Source organism: Sinocyclocheilus rhinocerous, unplaced genomic scaffold, assembly GCF_001515625.1.
Source record: "Sinocyclocheilus rhinocerous isolate Xijiao unplaced genomic scaffold, SAMN03320098_v1.1 scaffold1543, whole genome shotgun sequence".
In the NCBI taxonomy this organism is placed as follows: Eukaryota; Metazoa; Chordata; class Actinopteri; order Cypriniformes; family Cyprinidae; genus Sinocyclocheilus; species Sinocyclocheilus rhinocerous.
The window spans coordinates 37,758-58,773 of record NW_015623068.1 but is presented as its reverse complement, the minus strand read 5'-3'; the positions used below and the strand labels follow the sequence as shown (position 1 = coordinate 58,773).

Below are 21,016 nucleotides of genomic sequence, written 5' to 3'. Positions count from 1 at the left end.
GACAAACCATGTGCCAATCCATATATCAACACCATTGCTGAGTATTTTCTCCTTAAAACTGTAGTTTCCCAAAGGCAGTCACAGAAACGCGGTTTGAAACAGCCTTTTTTTTTTTGCTACGTCACAAAATTCAATAACCAATCACGTCAAGGGATCCTATCCTTAGCATATCATTAACTGTGCTGCAAAGCAGAGGGTCTAGTGCAGGTGTGGGCAAACTTGGCCCTTCCAGGCAGTGCTGGGGAGTAGCTAACTACAAGTAGCGACGCTACTAGCTTAACTACATTTTTCAGTAGCTTTACAGTAGCGACGCTACTTTTAAAACAGTGTAGCTTTTCCTGTAGCTAACTACTTTTTCCAGCAAGTAGGGATGTAGAGCGACCAAACACTACATTCCATTTTGCGTTCTGACGAGTCACGAGCCTGTAATGCAATCAAATGTCTATTTTACAATGATGAACGGTCATAATATAATCTGTCCCCCCAAAGTTTTGTAATGAACACTAATCAAACAGAAAATAAAATTTTGCAAAATTATTTGGCAAAGGATGGTTGTGGCGAGATTCATGCAAAGCGCAGTGTTCACGCGCGCAGCTGACGATTGACGTCTCCATTCACAGTCAGTAAATACCGCATGTGCTGTGTGTTTAACCTGCTTATTTTATGACTCCTCCAGTTTAAGTTGCACACATTTTGTTCTTACATTGGTGTTGCGTTTGTAACAATATACGTATTTAACTAAAATAACTATTTAACTATACAGTATTTTATTATCGTGTGTATCAAATAGTTTACAAAATCAAATGATTGGGACACTTTTGTCATTGAAATGGCTTGGAAAAGTGTCCCAATCCACCTGAATTCACCCTACTCTTTGAAATCATGATTGACATGTTGTTTTAAACCCCAAATATTTTACTTATAACTTCATTATATTTTACTTATAACTTCATTATAATTCTTCATTAATAATTATCTAGTTATTTGTAATGTTAATTGTACAAAAAAAATAATAATAAAAAAAAATTGAAAGTAGTTTCAATGTAGCTAGCTACTTTTTGAAATCATTGTCTTCAAGACTACTAGAAGGCTACAGGCAGGTGAGTTGTATCTGGGTTGGATCAAATCTCTGCAGGAAAGTGGCCTGGAAGGGCCAAGTTTGCCCATCACTGAGTGAGTGAGAAGGCAGCAAGGTTAATCCGTTAACAGTTATATTTACTATGAGTAAAAATACTATATTTTTCTGTAGATGTTTCGCTAACTGTTAATATTTCCCCCTATTTTCACGATGTCATGTGCTGTCAGCGCTTATTTGTTTGTATTTAGAACCGCTAACTTGAACAATAACCTGCGGCAGCAGTGTAAAAGTAGCCCGGAGTCAGACGCATCTCTCCCGCATTGACATCCGCACGTCACAGGAAGCGCTGGCTCATGGCTGGCTGCTGTGTGACTGAGTGGAGGCGGGGCTAATTTGCGTATTCATAGATCCGCGTATAATAAATGAGGCAAGGGTGTAGAGTTGCATTCAAGCTATTTTAAGGCATGAGAAAATTATTTTCACAAGAAAAAAAACATTTAAATATGTCATTTTGATGCTCAAAGATGAGTTTTAAATGATACAATTTTTGACTACAGGGGGACTTTAAGGTCCAATTCTTGCTATTAATTAACTATTAATTACGACTTTTGCCTCAAACTCCTAATTATTGCTTAGTAAGTTAGTTGTTAAGTTAAGGTATTGAGTAGATTAGGTATGTAGAATATGGTCAGTCAGAATATGTGCTTTATAAGTACTAATAAATAGCCAATATGCTATTAATATATGCAAGCAACTAGTCAATAGTGAGAATTGGTCCCTATACTAAAGTGTTTCCAGAGTTCTAGTGATAGAGGGTCAAGTGTAGATGGAAGAGATGTGTTTTCAGACATTTATTGAAGATGGCTAAGGACTCAGCTGCTCAGATTGAATTGGGCAGGTCATTCCACCAGCAGGGAACAATTAAGGTAAAAGTCTGTGAAAGTGATTTTGTGCCTCTTTGGGATGGCACTACAAAGTGACGTTCACTTAAAGGGTCATTAAAGTGATTATTACGTTTTGAATATGGATATTTTTCTTACAAAAATGCATCGATTCGCTACAGAAGGCCTTTGTTCACCCCCCGGAGCCATGTGAGACACTTTTTTTTTAATGGATGGGCGCTTTTTATTTAACTTGTTTTACTTACACTGTTTTCTGCTGGCGCTTGAACACACTTTCCTTATTTTCTCCGCAACAAATGGCCAAGCAAGCGCATACACTGACAAGATACGCGATACAGAACGAGACCAAACGCGTTTTGGACTGAAGCATGCAACAAGTGCCATGAAACAGCTTGAAAGATCAAAGTCAATTTTTTATATAACTCCGACTGGATTCGTCTGAAAGAAGAAAGTCATATACACCTAGGATGACTTGAGGGTGAGTAATTTATGGGCTAATTTTCATTTTTGGGTGAACTAACCCTTTAAAGAATGCAAGTTTCTGGAGGGCATACAAGTCTGGATTTAGGTAAAGGGGTGCAGACCCAGTGGTTGTTTTGTAGGCAAACATCTTGAATTTGATGAAAGCAGCTATTGGTAGCCAGTGCAAATTGATGAACAGAGGTGTGACATGTACTCTTTTTGGCTCATTAAAGACTAATCTTGCAGCCGAATTCTGGATTAGTTGTAGAGGTTTGACAGAACTGGCTGGAAGACCTGCCAAGAGAGCATTGCAATAGCACAGCCTGGATAGAACAAGAGCTTGAACAAAGAGTTGTGTAAAAACTAGACACGAAGGCAAAACCACTTACACCACAAATGTGAATACACTGAGTCTAATGGGCTGCATTTCAGGAAAAGTTAATTGTTGTCCACAGTTGGCAGGCTCATGGGAGCACACAATCGTAGATGACAGTGTACAGCGCATCAGACCGAGCAGAAGCAGCAGGCGGTCGGGAAGTGGGGCGTAAGGACAGAACCCAGTTAAACACCTGCTGCAGTTCTTCTGAATTAGGTCAAACTCATTCATGCTGAGAAACTGGATTAGCAAAACTTATTTATCTGAAACATATTTATCTGAAGCAAAGAGACAATGCTTTAATGTATAATCAAAATAGCTTTAATCTTTTAGAGTGTTCAAGAATGTTCGAGGCTCATTGTGTGCATGTGCGCATGTGTTTGAGGGAATGAAGCAATCAGCTGAGGCTGCTGGGTCTGCTCCACTGGGATTTAACAGGTCACACTTCACTTATTACCCTCTATTTACATTCATTAATTGCTGTAACCCTTTCTTTTCCACACTGCCGTCATATTGGACAATAACATACATGCACGTTAGAAGGATATCTAAAGGAATTAAAAGAGGTCAACTTAAAGGAGTCATATTTTAATAATCGTATATTTTCCAATAATGTAAGTTATGTGTTTTTCATTAAATTCATTAAAAAAAAAAATAAAAAAAATAATAAAAAATAAAAAAAAAAATCGCACTGCTACTCATGTGATACAGTAGCTGAGGAAAAAAAAAAACGAAATAAAAACGGAAATATAAATATTACAGGAAAACCACTTTCTGCTTACAATTAAATTAGAAATGTTGCATTGGCAACTAATTGAAATAAGATAGTAAGTTGAAATACTGTTTAACTGAAACGGTTTAAATTCAAATACTATAAAAGAAAATACTAAAACTTTGTTTACTAAAACAGAAATTAAAAACAAATTAAAACAAAGCTAAGAAATATTTTTAAAATAATAATAATAAAATGACAAAAACAGCAAAATTACTAAAACTTCAACTAAAATTAAAATTGTAAATATTAAAAATAAAACCTAAACCTAACCACCTAACACCCTAGTAACCTCATATCAACACCCTATCAACACATCATATCATTGTGGTGCTAAGTTAAAAGAAAATTTACATGAAAATTAGAAATGTTGCCATGGCAAGTAGCCTAAATGAAATGCAAAGTGAAATGAAAGAAGTTTAAGTACTAAAATTACTAAAACTAAAATCTATATAGAAATCTCACCATTTTTCACCACAATTTTCACCATTTGCTAGCTAGCAAAATTTTAATCATGTTATACATTTATAAAAGCTACTTTATTTGTAGTAAATACATTTTATTAAAAATAAATAGATAAGGTTTTAAAAGTCAAAACACATCTCAGGGCCATTGACCTGCTGCTGCCGATGCTGATGCATAAACGGGTGACTCACTTCTAATTAACATTCAGTAAACACATCTGGAGAGCATGACCTGAGTGTCCATAACCTCCCCATCCACCACTTCAACTACATCCCACTGTTGATCGAGCCCAGTCACATGACCATTGCATTGACTCACTCCCTCTCAGAAACAAACGGACAACCGTAACAGCACATTCATCACACAATGCCCGTGCCGTCGTCACAGCAGCATGCCATAAATCATAAACGCAAAAGGCCAATAAAATTAATTGACATGTTTTTTTCTTCTAATTGGTTTCTGACAGGTTGAGACATATTGAAGATCTATCACATACATCCAAAAAAGAGAGCGTAACTGACAGAAAACGGGTATGATGAGCATGTATTTTCAGAGACACTGCACTAGCAATCAGTTTTCTCGTAAATAAATATTTTGAAAAGAACAGTGAACATAGGATGTGAGCATTGCGGAGTGGAAAAAAGTGTGACATGTCTAAAACAGGTTGAAACAGGATATGTAAACCAGCAAACAAAAAATGTTTATTATAGAATTGCTTGAAATATCTTTTGTACATTTGCCACAAATCACTTCTGAACTTCAGTTACTGTGTGGGATGGATGGATAAATAAATTTGTCATAATTACAATAAAAAGGGGGAAGAAACACACCAAGGTGGTATGGGGTCAATCAAACAATATGTATTGTATATTTTAAGGTAAATTCCTAATGTTACTTGTTTCAAACTAAAAACTAGTATTGCACAACCTGTGATTTTGTGATCTTGGTAAAGGACAGATTTGCACCTTCACATATGCCTGACAGGTCAACTGACACCAGACACAGTCATCAGGGTCACCATAAAAAACTGCCAACTGTCATGGTTTCTAAATATAGAAAAATAAATCTCTGACCTATTACAAACATAAACAGCCACAACCACCACCACCAAACAGACATATAAACATATGGCAGACCCTTCTTGAACTGTCATTATCTTGACTCCTCCAAACTTTACTGATAAGAGTATTAAACAATTCTGTATGCCTATAATTCTATATACCTAGGCTTAAAACTATAGGGCTGTCAATCAATCTTATTAATAGAATTAATTACACAATATGTGATAAATTAACCTGAAATGTTAATGGTTTTAATTGCATCGTTTCTTTTTATCATTAGTGTTAAATTAACAGCCCTAATAAAGACCTTTTTGATGCAGACCAGAGATCCATCTGTCCATTCATTTGGTTGCGGTGACAGCAGGCTAAGGATGTCCTTTTCCCTGATCACTTCCTCTAGCTCATCTTGGGGGATCCCAAGGCGTTCACCTGGCCAGCCGATATATATAATCTCTCCTGGGTCTGCCCTGGGGTCTCTTCCTTGTTGGACATGCCTGGAACACTTCCACCGGAAGCGTCCAGGAGCCATCTCAACTGGCTCCTTTAAACGGTGTGGAGCATCAGCTCTATTCTGAGTCTCTCCTGGATGTCCGAGCTTCGCTGCCTGTCTCTCAGGGTCAGCCCAGACACCAGAGAAAGCTCATTTTAGTCGCTTGTACCCACAAACGTATTCTTTCAGTCATTACCAAGAGCTCATGACCATAGGTTGGAGCACATATCGACTGGTAAATTGAGAGCTTTGCCTTCAGGCGTTGCTCTCTTTTCACCATGACAGCCTGCCCTGGTACAATGACCACTTTACTGCTGCCACCACACCAATCAGACTGTTAATCGCATGCCCCAACCTACCCACACTTGTGAAAAAGACCTCGAGGAACTTCTCTACCCGCCACTACGCATTCAATTGCAAACGGCCCAGGTAAACACTGAAGTTCACAGTCCGATGAAGCCATCAGGATGATATCATCCACAAAAAGCAGAGATGGCATCCTAAGACCCCCAATACTAGACACCCTCCACCCCTCGGCTTTGCCTTCAAGTCCATTAATATATCCATCCATTTCACTATGAAGAGCCAAAAATCGCACATGATTAAAGGGCGTGGGCAGAAAACAAATGTTGCATTATATCCAACTATATTATATTAAAATTTACATTTTTCTATAAAATAATATTGCATACAGTACATACATTCATGTACAAAAGTATTGGGAACAGCCCATTACACCAACAGGGACTTTAAAGGGATAGTTCACCTAAAATGTACTGCAAATTTACTCACTGTCAAATCATCCTAAAGGTCTACGACTTTCTTCTTTCCGATGAATACATCAGAGTTATATAAAAAATATCCTGTCTCTTGCCAGCTTTATGAGTGAATGGGGGTCGAGCACATACAGCCAGAATGAAAATACACAATATGTCACAATATGTGCCTGTGGGCTCTCCAACCTTGTTCAAAAGTATCTGAGTATTTACTGACAGTAGAGAACATTATGAGTGAAGATAACATAACATTCAGAGGGAATGCAGAGATTGACGGACCTAACCGATCACTTTTAAAGCTGTTTATGTTTCAAAATGTCATGGATACATTATTAGATACTTTGTGAAGAGACATTTAACCAATGCTATGTTGACAACACTTAGTCAGAACAGCCACAGGCTCAGCACCCGCCTACTTCCACTCACTACTACGAATCTACATCCCCTCCAGAAGTCTGAGATCCGCTAGTGAGCGACGCCTCGTGGTACCATCACAGACAGGCTCAAAATCACTTTCCAGAACATTCTCGTTCACCATTCCTGGCTGGTGGAACAATCTTCCCACCCCTATCCGGAATGCCGAATCCCTGACCATTTTCAAGCGACAGCTGAAAACATCTCTTTCGAAGCTACTTGACTTCATCTTAGGGCTGTGCGATTAATCGAAATCACGATTTGAGACGTTGCGATTTCCTAATCGCAAAGCCTGCGATATAGACGCGATATTACTCTGTTCCAGAGCATATGCATGACTGCCAGCCTTGAGTTGCAGTCTTACTAACCAATAGAGCACTTCCTGTATCTGTTTGCCTCTTTAAGAAGAATCGCTTTATGGATCCCCCAATTGTAAGTCACTTTGGATAAAAGCATCTGCTAAATGACTAAATGTAAATATAAATGTAGTCAAGAGAGGAAAACAACAACAACAAGATAAATCACCAGTAAGATGTTTTGAATTTTGCAATTATTTCTCCTGGACATTAAGGCCCAATCCCAATTCTACCCCTTAGCCCTTCCCCTTTCCCCTACCCCTCCGTTTCGCGCGTTCACGTGAAGGGGTAGGGGTGTCTCGATTCTCTTTTGGTTGGAGGGGTAGGGGTAGGGGAAGGGGTATAAAATAGAATTGGGATTGGGCCTAAATGGGATTAAATGGAGACTTTTGGGAAGGCATCCTGTTTCTCGTATTTTTGTAAAGACCTTAGTTCTCTTACATATACCTCCTCTAGAGTTTCAGAAGAGATATTAACAATGTCACAGCACGTGCACAGATACCTAAGCCTGCACTCAAATATCAGCTTTACTTATAAGCTCAGAAAGTCTTCATCTCATCTGTCCCAAACCAAAATATGAGCTATACCATCCACATTCAATTTACAGCTCAATACTCTTACTTTATGCCAACAGTTTCAAATTTTTTTTTTATTCAATTTATTTTGTATAATTTTTTTATGTTTATAGATAAGGTGAGATAAAGTGAGATAAATGCACGAAGAAGATGAAGGTTAATGCAAATAGTCTTTAATAAATCCACACAAGGGTAAATCCAGGACAGAACAGGCATGTAGGAACGTAGTAGGGACATGTAGGAACGTAGCAGACCAGACAAACACTAACTGAACAGACAGGGACTAAAGTACATTCGTAAACGAGGATAACAGACAAGACACACCTGAACTAAATGACATAATCAATGGGAGACAGAAACTAGGTCACACAGAGCACATGAGGGATGAAAACAACAAAAACAATCCAGGTGTGTGACAATATATTTATAATGCTTCTCCTAAAAATTCTAAGGAACTTGTTTGAAAATCCAAACCAATGGCTAGGGTGTAACGCACAGATTGGTTTATTTGAACTGTCAGTAATATAAGTTTGTCCTGTTACTCAAGACTCTCTCATAGAAATCAGAGAGTGAATGTTTCATTAATAAATGCATAAAAAGCAGGGAGTGAAGGTTTCATTATTAAATGCAACTGATGAGTATGCATCCTATAAAGAGACGCGAGTAAACAAAGCTTTAGTTCATATTATAAAACCCTTCAAAGATGAAAAATGAAAATTCTGTCATCATTTTCACGCCTTCACCTGTATAATACCCATGAAGGTCAAATATTCACTTCAGTTTACATAGAGATTGCAGTTTAATAATCATTCTAGGTCATATCATGATTTCAATTTCAAGTAACTATGAAGCCCTACCATAAATGTTGCAACATGTAGATGACAGTTTACTGAGGGCCCAGTTCAGATGACAGTCAAAGATCTTATATTTCAAATGTCTGGTCACTGCCAAAGTTCAAGATAGCTGTGTGATGACTCAGCCTATGCAAGAGATTGCCTGGAAGCCTTGAGCTCAACATGATGGAGTAAACAAAACTCAGCGGTATTTACAGGTATGCCATTACCATTTTGTAATCAATATCAGCTGCAATTTCTAAAAAAAGGTTTTATTTCATATTATTTGTATGCAAATGTGCAACTCCAAAAATAAACAAATAAATAAATAAAAATATGAATGCAAACAATGCTTTAACAAGCAAATCCTTTTATGTGGATGTAAGGACAGCAAAAGAACTGTTTACTCATCAACTTGCATAAAGAAGCTCGACATGGGAAGTAATTGGGAAGGTAATTTACATAAAACTGTTATTTTCAGAAATTTAGCTAACTAGGCACGTTTCACATCTTTGTCTCTCAAAATCTTCAAAGCAAAAAAAAAAAAAAAAAAAAAAATATGACCAAGAGAACGATATGCTTTTTTTTTTTCTTTTAATAATGGAATCTAGTAATTCACTGTAAATCAAAGCCTGTAAGAATTTATTGCACTTATGATAAACAGATTGTCATTTTTAATTTTCCATCAATTAAAAATAGCCTGTGATTGATAAAAGTCCTACACTGCCTCAAGGTCTTACACTCTTAAAAATAAAGGTGCTTCACGATGCCATAGAAGAACCTTTTTGTCTAAAGGGTTCCATAAAGAAACTTTAAAGGGGACATATGATGCTGCTAAAAAGAACATTATTTTGTGTATTTGGTGTAATGAAATGTGTTTATGCTGTTTAAAGTAAAAAAACCGCATTATTTTCCACATACTGTACATTATTGTTTCTCCTCTATGCCCCGCCTTTTTGAAACGCTTTTCTTTTTTTGATTTTTACAAAGCTCATCGGTCTGAAAAAGCGAGGTGTGCTGTGATTGGCCAGCTATCCAATGCGTTGTGATTGGCCGAATACCTCAAGCGTGAGACGGAAATGTTACGCCCCTCACATACTGTTGATGCCGTGTCACTTCTTTATACACCAAGAGCTTGTAACACTCCAAAGAGAAAGGAAAAATTGAAATCGCATCATATGAACCCTTTAACATCTGAAGAACCTTTCTGTTTCATAAAGGGTTCTTTGTGGCGAAAGAAGGTTCTTCAGATTATAAAAAGATAAGAAAGAGATGGTTCTTTAAAGAACCTTTGACTGAATGGCTCTTTGTGGAACCAAAAATGGTTCTTCTATGGCATCGCTTGAAGAACCTTTTGAAGCACCTTTATTTTTAAGAGTGTAGGTCACTCCTACATTTTCCAACACATTCATTTAAAAGTTTCTTTTTGGAAAGATGCATTTTCAATGTTTTAATGGCTGGATGATGACAAAGTACACAACAGCATAACCCACTGAACAAATCAGAAGTCTATCCCTCACAGCCATCTTAATGGTGCCTACCCTACGGAAGCCCATTCCATTTCCTTTTTATCTCACAATTTGGAAAAAAAAAAGTCAGAACAGCAAGATATAAATTCAGAATTCTGACTTTTCTTCTCAGAAGTACAAGTTTATACATAAAGTTTTAAATTCACAATTACAGGTTAATGTGACAGAATTCTGAGAAAAAAGTTTATATCTTACAATTCTGAGATTTGCAATTAATTGAATTGTTAGATTAAAAAGTCATTTTTTTTAATTCCGTTGTGGAAACAGGCGTTCATACTACCCTGACTTTGTTCTGTAGATGATAAAAAATAAATTTAAAAATCTTAAAAAAATGTTATGCTGGGGATGCAGGTTTATGTCTAGGCTCAATTTTGTGTCATGTTAAATTTAAGACAAAGTAGATTTACTCACAAACTTCCTCGTCTGGGAAGGCTGAGCTCTTTCTGTAAAAAAGCACAAAAAAAGAACAACGTTCATGACTGAGTAGATTAAAACACACACACACCATTTATAATATTAAGAAACATTTCATGCTTAAAGGTGATGTGTGTAATAATTTGAATGCTAAAATCATAACTCCTGTCCAAGTTGGATGTGCAACTTGGGCACCCTGACAGCCAATTACCAGCCGTCTTTGCTTAGTCATTCACCGTCAGTGCATGCTAACAGGTGACCCAGATTTTAATGGTAACCCCAGTGGTGCCAGCGGTGACCTAGATTTCCGGCTCTCTAGATCCATTCAGTCCCAAAGACAACATGAATATTTAACCCCTGCACTCACACGCAGCCCTCAGCTCTGACTGTATGTGAAAGTCAAACATTTGTAAGAGTAGTTCTGAATACACTATACTTTTCAAACGTTTGAGGTCAGTAAGGTAAACTTGGGGTTCTCTTATGCTGACCAAGGCTGCATTTATTTGATCAAAAATATAGTATGTTTTTAAGGCAATTTTCAAGGGAGCTCAAGAACACATTTATCATCATCATCTTTTTTTTATTAATAGATAATAGAAAAATGCAAAGAACAGCATTTACTTAAAACTGAAATCATCATTATAAATGTACTGTTACCTTAGATCAATTTAATGCGTTATTGCTGACTTAATTTCTTTCAAAACTACTTCAAAAACAACAACAATATCAATTACTGACTTACTGACTTTTTAAGCGGTGAAGTATATCTAATCATAGGAATGGATTTGCTCTGTGTTACTGTGGAACCATACATTTGCATATACATAGTAGCAGAAACATGAAAATTAATAATCCGTTTTAGATTATTGGTTATTTCTCAGTTATACATGGTTATTTCTCTCAAAACCTTCACCAAAGTGAAGTAAACCCTTTATAAAAAAAAAATATTCCTAACCTAATTTATTTATTAATTGATGGTTAGACTTGTGTAAATTGAAATTAATACAATATAGACTACCACATTCCCATTTGAGCATCTGTAGAAGATCCAGTTATCATTCCTCAATAAGCATGTGCAATTGTCACAGAAGACCACAAGAGGGCATTTGAGCTGATATAATAATTGATACAATTTGAGACCTTTTTATGTAAGAACAGCTGATGTTTTGTTATACTAGCTCCAATATAATATATGTATTACCATTACAAAGTGATAAAATCAGTAAAACACAGGTCTGCTATCTGTAAATGACCAGAAAAGAGTAGATGGAAAAAAGATGAATGTGTGCGTGAAAAGAACAGATGGAAAAATACTTACAGTAGTTCCAGTCACAACATTAACATACAAATGTCTTGAATAAACCCAGTAATCGGGTAACTTTCATAAAGTGATTATGGTTATATTTTGAATCTGTAATTTGTCATTTATACTACTTTTTTATTTTTAATTAACCATCTCGCCTCTGTTCCTACATCATACTGATTAACAGAAAAATATTTCATGTGTTCAGCATAAAATGCATATATTCCAGCTGGACTACTGTTTCCAAAAATGGGATGTCACATTTCCAGCAGCAGCTAGTTCTGAACTTCTGATGTGCGACTGTGACTTCAAGCTCCGCCGTATGGTGCTGCAGCATCCTGAGAAACCGTAGTCTCACGCTTCTCAAAAATAATGAATGAAAAGGAGCGCTGGAGCTGCTGCAGAGCACAGCAGGGAACAGCAGTGAAATGGTGCGACTCTAGCAGGGTTTACCCATGAATTCAACGCTGGGCAGGCTCAACATGAATATATGCATTACTATTCACTCTCAAAGCTACTAGGAAAGATGTGTCTGTGGAAAGTCGGGAATGACTGAATTATATTGCCATCATGTTTCAGTGGAATTCCTAAAAAAAAGTCATGGGGAAAGTTAAAGAGGATCACACTATGAACATTGTGAGGACGTGGAAAAGATCCATACTGCATAAGATGCATAAAGACTATATTTACAACAGACATGATATCTGACATTACAAGATATTTAACATGAATGTTACATTTTTATAATGATATTTTATTTTAATGCACTTTCTATTTCAACATTACATTTTTATTTTATTTTTTGAAAGTGGTTTCTTATGTCCACCAAGGCTACATTTACTTGATCAAAAATGCAGTAAAAACAATATTATTGTGAAATATCACAATAACTGCTTTCTATTTTAGCGTATTTTAAAATGTTACATTTATTCCTGTGATGGCAAAGCTGCTATTTTTAAATTATTCCAGTGACACGTGTTCTTTCAGAAAACAGTCTAATATGCTGATTTGTTACTTAAGAAAAAACATTGTTACAATTGTGCTGCCTAACATTTTTGTGGAAACCATCGCTAAACTTTTTTCTCTTTTTTTAAATGTTTTTAAGATGAATAGAAAATTCAAAAGAACATTATTTATTTTAAACATTTTAAACAAACAATGTAGAAGTCTTTACTGTCATCAATTTAATGAGTCATTGCTGAATAAAAGTATTCATATCTTTAAAAAATATATATTTTGAAGATGAGACCAAATATTTCTCTCTTATGTTTTTAGATACAGATGTAGATCATCCTTCATCTTTTAACAATAAATAAATTAAATATGAGATCAGCAATACAAGGTTGTGGTGCCTTTAAACAATGTTTCAGGAAATGACTAACTTCAAACCATCCCTAGGTGTTTGAAGACATCTACCTTCAGTAATTTCAATGACAGCAAGTAATTCCAATGCAAAACTCCAATCTAAAGTTGGCAAAGCAGCCCAGTAACACAGCTCCTCTTATCTGACAAAAAAAGAAAAGAAAAAACAGTAAAACATCTGTCTACTATCTTAAACATCTCTGCATTTTTGCATGCCCAGACCATGACACGAAACTTCCTAATGTTCCAGCTACATCAAAGCTTTAGTGATACTGTTTTAAAGACCTTGCCATGATAGCATATTAATAATTCCCTTTGAATTTGCATGCATTTCTGCACCATCTCAAGATCAAAAGTGTGGCAGTGTGAAATGCTGACTTGTATCTGTAAGGGCTTCCCCGCTCATTCTTCCCACATTTTTTTTTCCTTCCCGAAATAGAAAAGTGATGGGAAAAATGTTTAACCGGCTATACCATCTGTTATTTGCCAAAATGACAGTGGTGCTGAGACCTCCGGTCAAGAGAAACAATGTTCCCATTACAATTTATGATCAAATGAATACTTTAACTGCAAAGACAAAGCAATCAGAGTGACTCACTCTTTACAATGGCAAGGGACATCTGCAACATTTCCTGCTTTAGACTCCACAGTGATGGAGTGATGTTCACTCCACAAATGAACAATAAACTAGCATAATCTGCAAGCATTAAAGGGACAGTTCAGCAAAAAAAGGAAAAAAAAAAATATATATATATTTTTTATTTTTACTTTATGTATTCTCCCTTTTACAAACCTGTATGACTTTCTTCCATGCAACATGAAATAAGATATTTTGCAGAATACTTTTTTTTCATGCAATAAAATGGATGATTTACACTGGTAAATTTTTCATATTATATTGTTTATATTAATTATATTGGTTCATATTATTGCTTTCATTGAATAAATATTAGTCTGTTTCTCAAACCTATTGTATGGCTTCAGGAGACGTTGAATATGCCAGGAGTCATATGGACCACTGTAATGTTTTTTGGAGGTTGATGGAATAAACCACCATCAGTGGCATATAATTAAAGTTACTACATACAAAAAAAAAAAGAGCGGCAAGCAGGCATTACCAGGGTTCAAGCACTTTAAGGCATTTAAGTACATATGAAAAAAGACATTACATAATATTTAGCAAGCCACCTAACCACCTAAATCAATGATTTAAAGAGCATTTTTGGCAAATCCAGGTAATTTACCATAGAAACATGATTTTTAATGTTTGTGACTTATAACGCCAGCTGTGGTCTGATCTCCATAAAACTTTGCATGCTTCTTTCATGTGCCGTATGTGCTTACCCAGTTTTGTGAAGTTTTGAGTTTTCGTTTAGGCTTTAGGGAATATTTGACCACGCCCATTTTCTAAATGACCCTGCTATAGCTATCCAAAGGGTAAAGTTCAACATTTTTTTATAATTATTGACCTAGAGAGTCCAGAGTATTGTACTGCAGTGTTTATTTTTTAAAGGTTGAGTGTAAAACTTAGAAGTAGTTCGCAAAAGTAGTTTTTTTTTTTAAATAATGTCAAATATTTAAAGAACTATGTGATTGACAGCAGTGGTCCTAGAGGCTAAGTTGTTCAAGATCTAGTGATGAAGTAATGCCCCCGTTATAACTTCCCAAAGGGTAAACTTCAACATTTATTTTTGATAATTATTGACCTAGAGAGTCCAGAGAATTGTACTGCAGTGTTTTTCCAGATTGAGCGAAAAACCTAGGACTAGAGTGCAAAAGAGTTTATTTATTTTTTTTACAGTGGCCAGTGGCCGATTTCTCTCAAATTTCTCACAGACCTTTAGGGCCGTGAGTCAAACAGGCCCACTTATTTTCATTCCGATTGACCTCCGCTAACTTTGTCTAATAGATGCTCAAACTTCATTGACCAATGGCACCCATGTTTTTTGAGATACACAAATGTCCTTATAGACACTTGTTGTGCTTTTGACCAAGACGTGCATTCCAATTTTCATGTTGATAGGACAAATGGTTGCGTAGTTATAGCCATTTTTATGTGTTTTCTCTCTTATAGTGCTACCAAGTGGCCAAACTCAACGATTTTTTTCATGTGACCTCAGATTGAGCTCTTATACTGTATAAGTGTTCTGAGTTTGCCGATGATGATGAATATCTCATTCAGTTCAAAAGTTATAGCCGTTTTAGTATAAGCAACCTTGCCCCCTTCCGAATGTTTTGGCATCCCTTTGCGACCGTGAGTTGAAAGTTTTTTTTTTTGATAATTATTGTTATTCACTCTCCAGAGAATCTTTCTGCACTGGTTTGGTTCCGATCGGGTGAAAAAAAAAGTAGCTTAGGTTTTTTTAAAAAAAATCAAAAATACCCGAAAATTTCTAATTGGAGCCAAGGATTCCAATGACATAAGATCGTTGAGCCTGTGATTAACGGTTTAGGAGTTATGAGCGATTTCAAATGGTGGTGGCCTAAAAGTGAGACATAATGCAACAGGACCGACCAAGTTTTAAATATGTTTTGAAAGAAAGAGAGAAATAAATAAATAAATAAATAAATAAATAAATAGAGAGAGAGAGAGAGAGAGAGAGAGAGAGAGAGAGAGAGAGAGAGAGAGAGAGAAAGAAAGAAAGAAAGAAAGAAAGAAAGATTCTCGAAGTTGACCAAGCTAAAGAATTGTTCTTCCAGTAAAAAGGAAGAACTCTGCATTCAGCTGGAGTTTGTATTGGTCAGACAGAAGGTCAGTGGTCAGGGTACAAGGGCTGGGAAGTGCTATGAAGGTCAATCCAGCTAATAATGTTGTCATGGCACTCAGAGATCCCTCAGGGCCACAGACTAGTGTTTTCATCATCTGTAAAGGTCAGCTGATATGACAGGCTGAAGGAACATGCCTTGCTTCCCTTCACACCATCATATCTGTTACCCTGCAGTATTTCGTCCTCTTGTCTGAGCATTTTGATTCACCTTATTATTCTACACTGGGAAGGTCTGTATTATGTGGCATTTTTAAAAGACTACAGAGAATGCAGTAAAACAAAGGGCGAGTGTGACAACTGTGCCAAAAAGCTTGTTTCTTTTCATTAATGTTTTAGTGGCCTGTGTTTAGAGAGACTATCATCTCAGCACAGCCACACACACACACACAATATTCTGACACTCCTTATATGATCTTCTAACACACTATAACATGTTAGGATCTTCGGTTTAGTTATTCATATAAATGCTATAGAGATGTTAATCTACTGTACTCAACCTAAATCCAACAAATGAACAACATTCAAAGTTTGACTTGACAAACTTTCCCTTTTCATGTTAAAAAAAAAACACTTTGGGTTGCATAAACGTATCAGAATTGTTATTCATTTTATTCATCCATGCTTCTGTTCAAATTACATTTCTGTTTGCTTCCTCTAATCCAAAAAAAGAATATAATAATAATAATAATTCTAGTAAATGCATGTATATTAATTATAAAAGAATCAGAACAACCAAAACGGTGTTTTCCCAGTATAAAATTGTAATAAATAGTAATATGCAAATATAAACGCTACATTCATCTGCACCGATATCCGATTCATCATAGGAGACTAAGGGTGCTTTCACACCTGTAGATCGATTGCTTTGTTCCGAAACAGGGATTCAAATTATTACAATGTTGCTTTTTATTCTTGGTGCGGTTCGCTTTCAAACGGTAAAGTTTCTAAACGGACCAAATTTGTTAATACAAGTCACGCGCGAGTAAACTGTTGTCGTGCACTTTTTTATTTTGAATGGCGAAGACCTGCTCACCCACAGACAATTACAGGTTCATTTTGAAGTATTAGCAAAACAACAAAGCTAATGCTTTTCACGGAACTTACGTATACCCATCATAAATTGTGATATAGCCTGGTTCGTTGGTCCGTTAGATCGGATTGCTTTCTCACTACAACCGAACCGCTCCAGAGTTCGTTTTCAATCGAGCCGAGACCACCTCGTTCAGGCGATCTCGGACCGATTGTTTTGGCGCCGATCCGGGCGTGATTGCCGTGTTCACATATGCCCAAACGAACCGAGCTAAAGGGGGGAAACGCGCCAGGTTCCGAAACAACGAGCCAGGTGTGAAAGCACCCTAATTTAGGTTGTGCAGGACAAAACAATGTCTAATTTCCAGGAAGAAAAAAAATGCATCTTTTCCAAGTTCCAAGCAGAGGACATTTGTTTGATGTGGGTCATTTTACCTTGACAAGCTTTTTCTGATTTGGAGCTCATTTGAAGTTCATTTAAAGTTTCCATTACTTGTTTCCTTCAGTGGCACATCTGAAGGTAAAAATGCACCTCAGTGTCACAATCTCATTTTAACATTTCTAAAGTCCGGCTCTAATTATGTCAGTCAATCAAACCCACTTTTGCAATTTCTCCACTTACTTCATGAATGCTTTTTCAATCTCTCCACAAAGTCCATTTTCTCTTACCTTCTGCAATCCGTGCAAGGCTTTATCTCTCCCCCCCCCCCAGTCTAAGAAGCGTATGTGAAGAAGTGTGTATTTACTGGCCAAGAGTCAGACTCCCACTGCTAGATTAACACTGTGTCAACCGTGCAGATAGGCAGCATATGGCACACAGTGCATACAAATTTAACTTAGATGTACTGATAACTTCCAGAAGAGCTGAACACGCACTGTGCCGGGCTGGTGGGCTTTTGATGTTGCCACGAATATAGAAAGAACTCAAAACTACACAACATATCAGAACAAACATGCTGTTGCTGCAGTATTAGTATTTTAGTTGAATCCAGTATCAGCAGTGTTTTATTAAATATGCTTTGTTTTTATTAACAAATAATAACAAACCAACATTATATTATATAAAAAGCAATTTTCTGAAAGCACCAGTAAAGTTGCTTTACTTCTATTTGTCCACACATTACAAATAAATAAACAAATAAAATATCACCTTTAACTTTAAAAGCCCTTGCTTGTTCTCCAGAATTCATAATGAATGCACAGCACACAGTATAGTGTCCAGTGCATAAATATAAATAGCCAGACAGTTAACGTGTGAACCATGCACATTAATAGTGTGGAAAATGAGAATTGACTGATGTGCCCATATGGGCACAAACATCTCTCAGACATTATCAATCACGCTTATTGAATTCTGATACATCGTCATATATCATGCACAACAAAGCACTTGTGTCTTTGTCAGCCTTTGTGAATGTGACTAAGATTGCTCACTATACACATAAATCAAACATGGTGCCAAGTCATTCACAAAACAAACATTACATTACAAACATATTAAGTGTATATTAAGTATACAGGATATTAAGTGATTTTTCCATAAAGATATTTTAATTGCCTAGACCTTAAACACATATTACTTTATATAAAAAAAACCAAAAAAAAAAAAAAAAAAAAAAAAAAAAAAAAAAAAAAAAACCCAATTCCCAAAAACAACCAAAAAATTACTTCCAAGAAAAAAAAAAAAAAAAAAAAAAAGCAATTACATGTGCACCTTTTTTTTTTATTATTAGATCAAGTCAAATGTGAAGCGACGCTTAATACAACTAAACAAATGCAGGGAGATGACCCCATGAGACTTCTGAACGCACACATTCACTGCAACTGTAATTACAAAGCTAATATAGCACCACTATACTGTCTATTCATTCTAATTACCTGCCAGTATCTACCGCCCATTTCAATATGTTCTGCTGACAACAATATCCTCAGTGGAACCAGTCAATCTTACAGGATACAGCCCGGAAGACCCATGTTTATTTGCTAAACAATATGTTTTAGTCTTTTTGAATTGCATTACTGAATCTAATGTCATAACAGGCAGAACATTTGGGCGGTAGTGAGAAAATTCTATCAATGCTTTGGAAAGTGAAAGATCTTTTTATATGGCCTGTTGTTTAAACTGAGACTGTAACATTTCAATTTAACATTCTTCCTGACCAATTCACACCAACAAAATTATATAGCAAAACAGATCCCTGATGAAAGATACATTTTATTTACACAAAGACTTTTAACCTTTACATTTAACCCTTTTCTTTATTTAAAGGCTGAAATGTGAGGTCTACCATTTTATGAAACTTTTTCAAAGCTTTATTTGAACGTCTAGGTTTTTGAACATTTCCAGCACATTTTAACAATACCGTGATACTGTGATAATTTTGGTCACTATAATTGTGATAAGAAATTTTTATATCATTTCATCTCTAGAATGATGACAGAATAAAAGACATAAGAAATACAAATGGATGAATGAATAAACAAATGAGTTAAAATAATAAATAAAAATGAATAAACAATAGCAAAAAATACAAGAATGAACTAATTAATTTTAAAAAATACAAGAATGAGTGAATGAATAAAAAAGTACAAGAATGAATGAATGAATTTTTAAAAAATACAAGAATGAGTGAATTAAAAAATACAAGAATGAACGGATGTAAAAAAAATACAAGAATGAGTGAATGAAATAAAAATTACAAGAATGAACAAATGAATGTAAAAAATACAAGAATGAGTGAATGAATTACTACAAGAATGAAAAATGAATTAAAAAATGAGCGAATTAAAAAAAATACAATGAGTGAATGAAGAAAAAAACCAATGAATGAGCGAATGAATGAGTGAATGATCTAACTGGGGGGGGGAAACGTTGCTCTGTTGCTCTATTGTTGGACAAATACAGATTATCATTTTAGGAATTCTTTGAGTTCACAGAAATGCACTGTTACAATGAAAAGTTTTTGAGGCGAATATGCAATTGAGGTGTGTGGACAAGCCTTTAGATTTAAACTCCAACATAATTATATACTCAACTGAAAGCTCTCCCAAACACAATTAGAAGTGACGCTGTGTGTTTAGTGGGTCTCAGAACAATTGCCCTGCATGCTGCAGCTACCTTCATGTAATTGACAAAGCAGCTAATTGACTCAACCTTCTCACCGACATCAACCTGTCTAAATTTAGCCATGTAACACACTCACTTTCTCTGCTGTAGTGACAATTACAACATTAACTCAATTCAGGAAGTTTCCTAACATAAAAGATTCCATATAAAAATGTCCCAATCCCCCCCAGTCTATGATCTCATAACCTGAAGCAACAGAGTGTGAAACAGTGCACTGACATGCATTTGACTGACAAATGAAAACACTGTGTCCCACATGAAATCATACAGCAGAACTCTGAATCTTGTCCTCGGGGCAAACAGTCTTTTTGTTTTATCGCCAGCTGTGGTGATGTCCACAGCACACAGAGTTTAGAAACAAGTGTCCTTTCCCATGCCTAAACAAAGAAAAGACTATAAGAGTCTCTTTAATGTCACCATTTCACAAAGAGATTAACCGCCAATGGATGGATGACTAATTAGTCCTTTTAAACTCACACAGCAGTTACTCCAAATACAATGTCTTGAAGGGAAAGATCATACAAAAAAGGAATTTCCATTTTTATCTTCTTTTTTGTTCTGCAGCAGAAAGTCATATTGGTTTGGAATACATTAGTGGCAATGCCGAACAACAATGAATACAAAAAGAGCAGAAGCAGAAACTTTTCAAAATCGTGAATGCCTCAGATAATTTCACAGTTATCACCAATAATACACAAATTACACACTAAGATGGAAAAGTCCAATTAATTGTTAAATTCATTCATTAAAAACATGAATTAAAATGTTCTGAAATTATCTCAAACACAATCCAGCCTAAATACAATATTCAAAATAATAAAAAAATAAAATAATGCTAAAAATAGAATGAACTAAAATGCTGTCAAACATCTCACTATAAAGTGTTCTGTCAGAAACGTCATTGTTTTATTACAACTACCAAGA

The 21,016-nt window shown here is 35.8% G+C and overlaps 1 protein-coding gene across 2 annotated transcripts in view; it reads right to left on the bottom strand.

Annotated features, from left to right (window-relative positions):
* Positions 1–21,016, bottom strand: part of LOC107740425 (microtubule-associated serine/threonine-protein kinase 4-like) — a 94,430-nt gene that overhangs the window by 45,680 nt on the left and 27,734 nt on the right. For both annotated transcript variants that reach the window (XM_016553221.1, XM_016553964.1), the window contains one exon: positions 10,501–10,532. In XM_016553221.1, the coding sequence (XP_016408707.1) occupies positions 10,501–10,532 (32 nt within the window). The remainder of the gene's footprint in view (positions 1–10,500; positions 10,533–21,016) is intronic.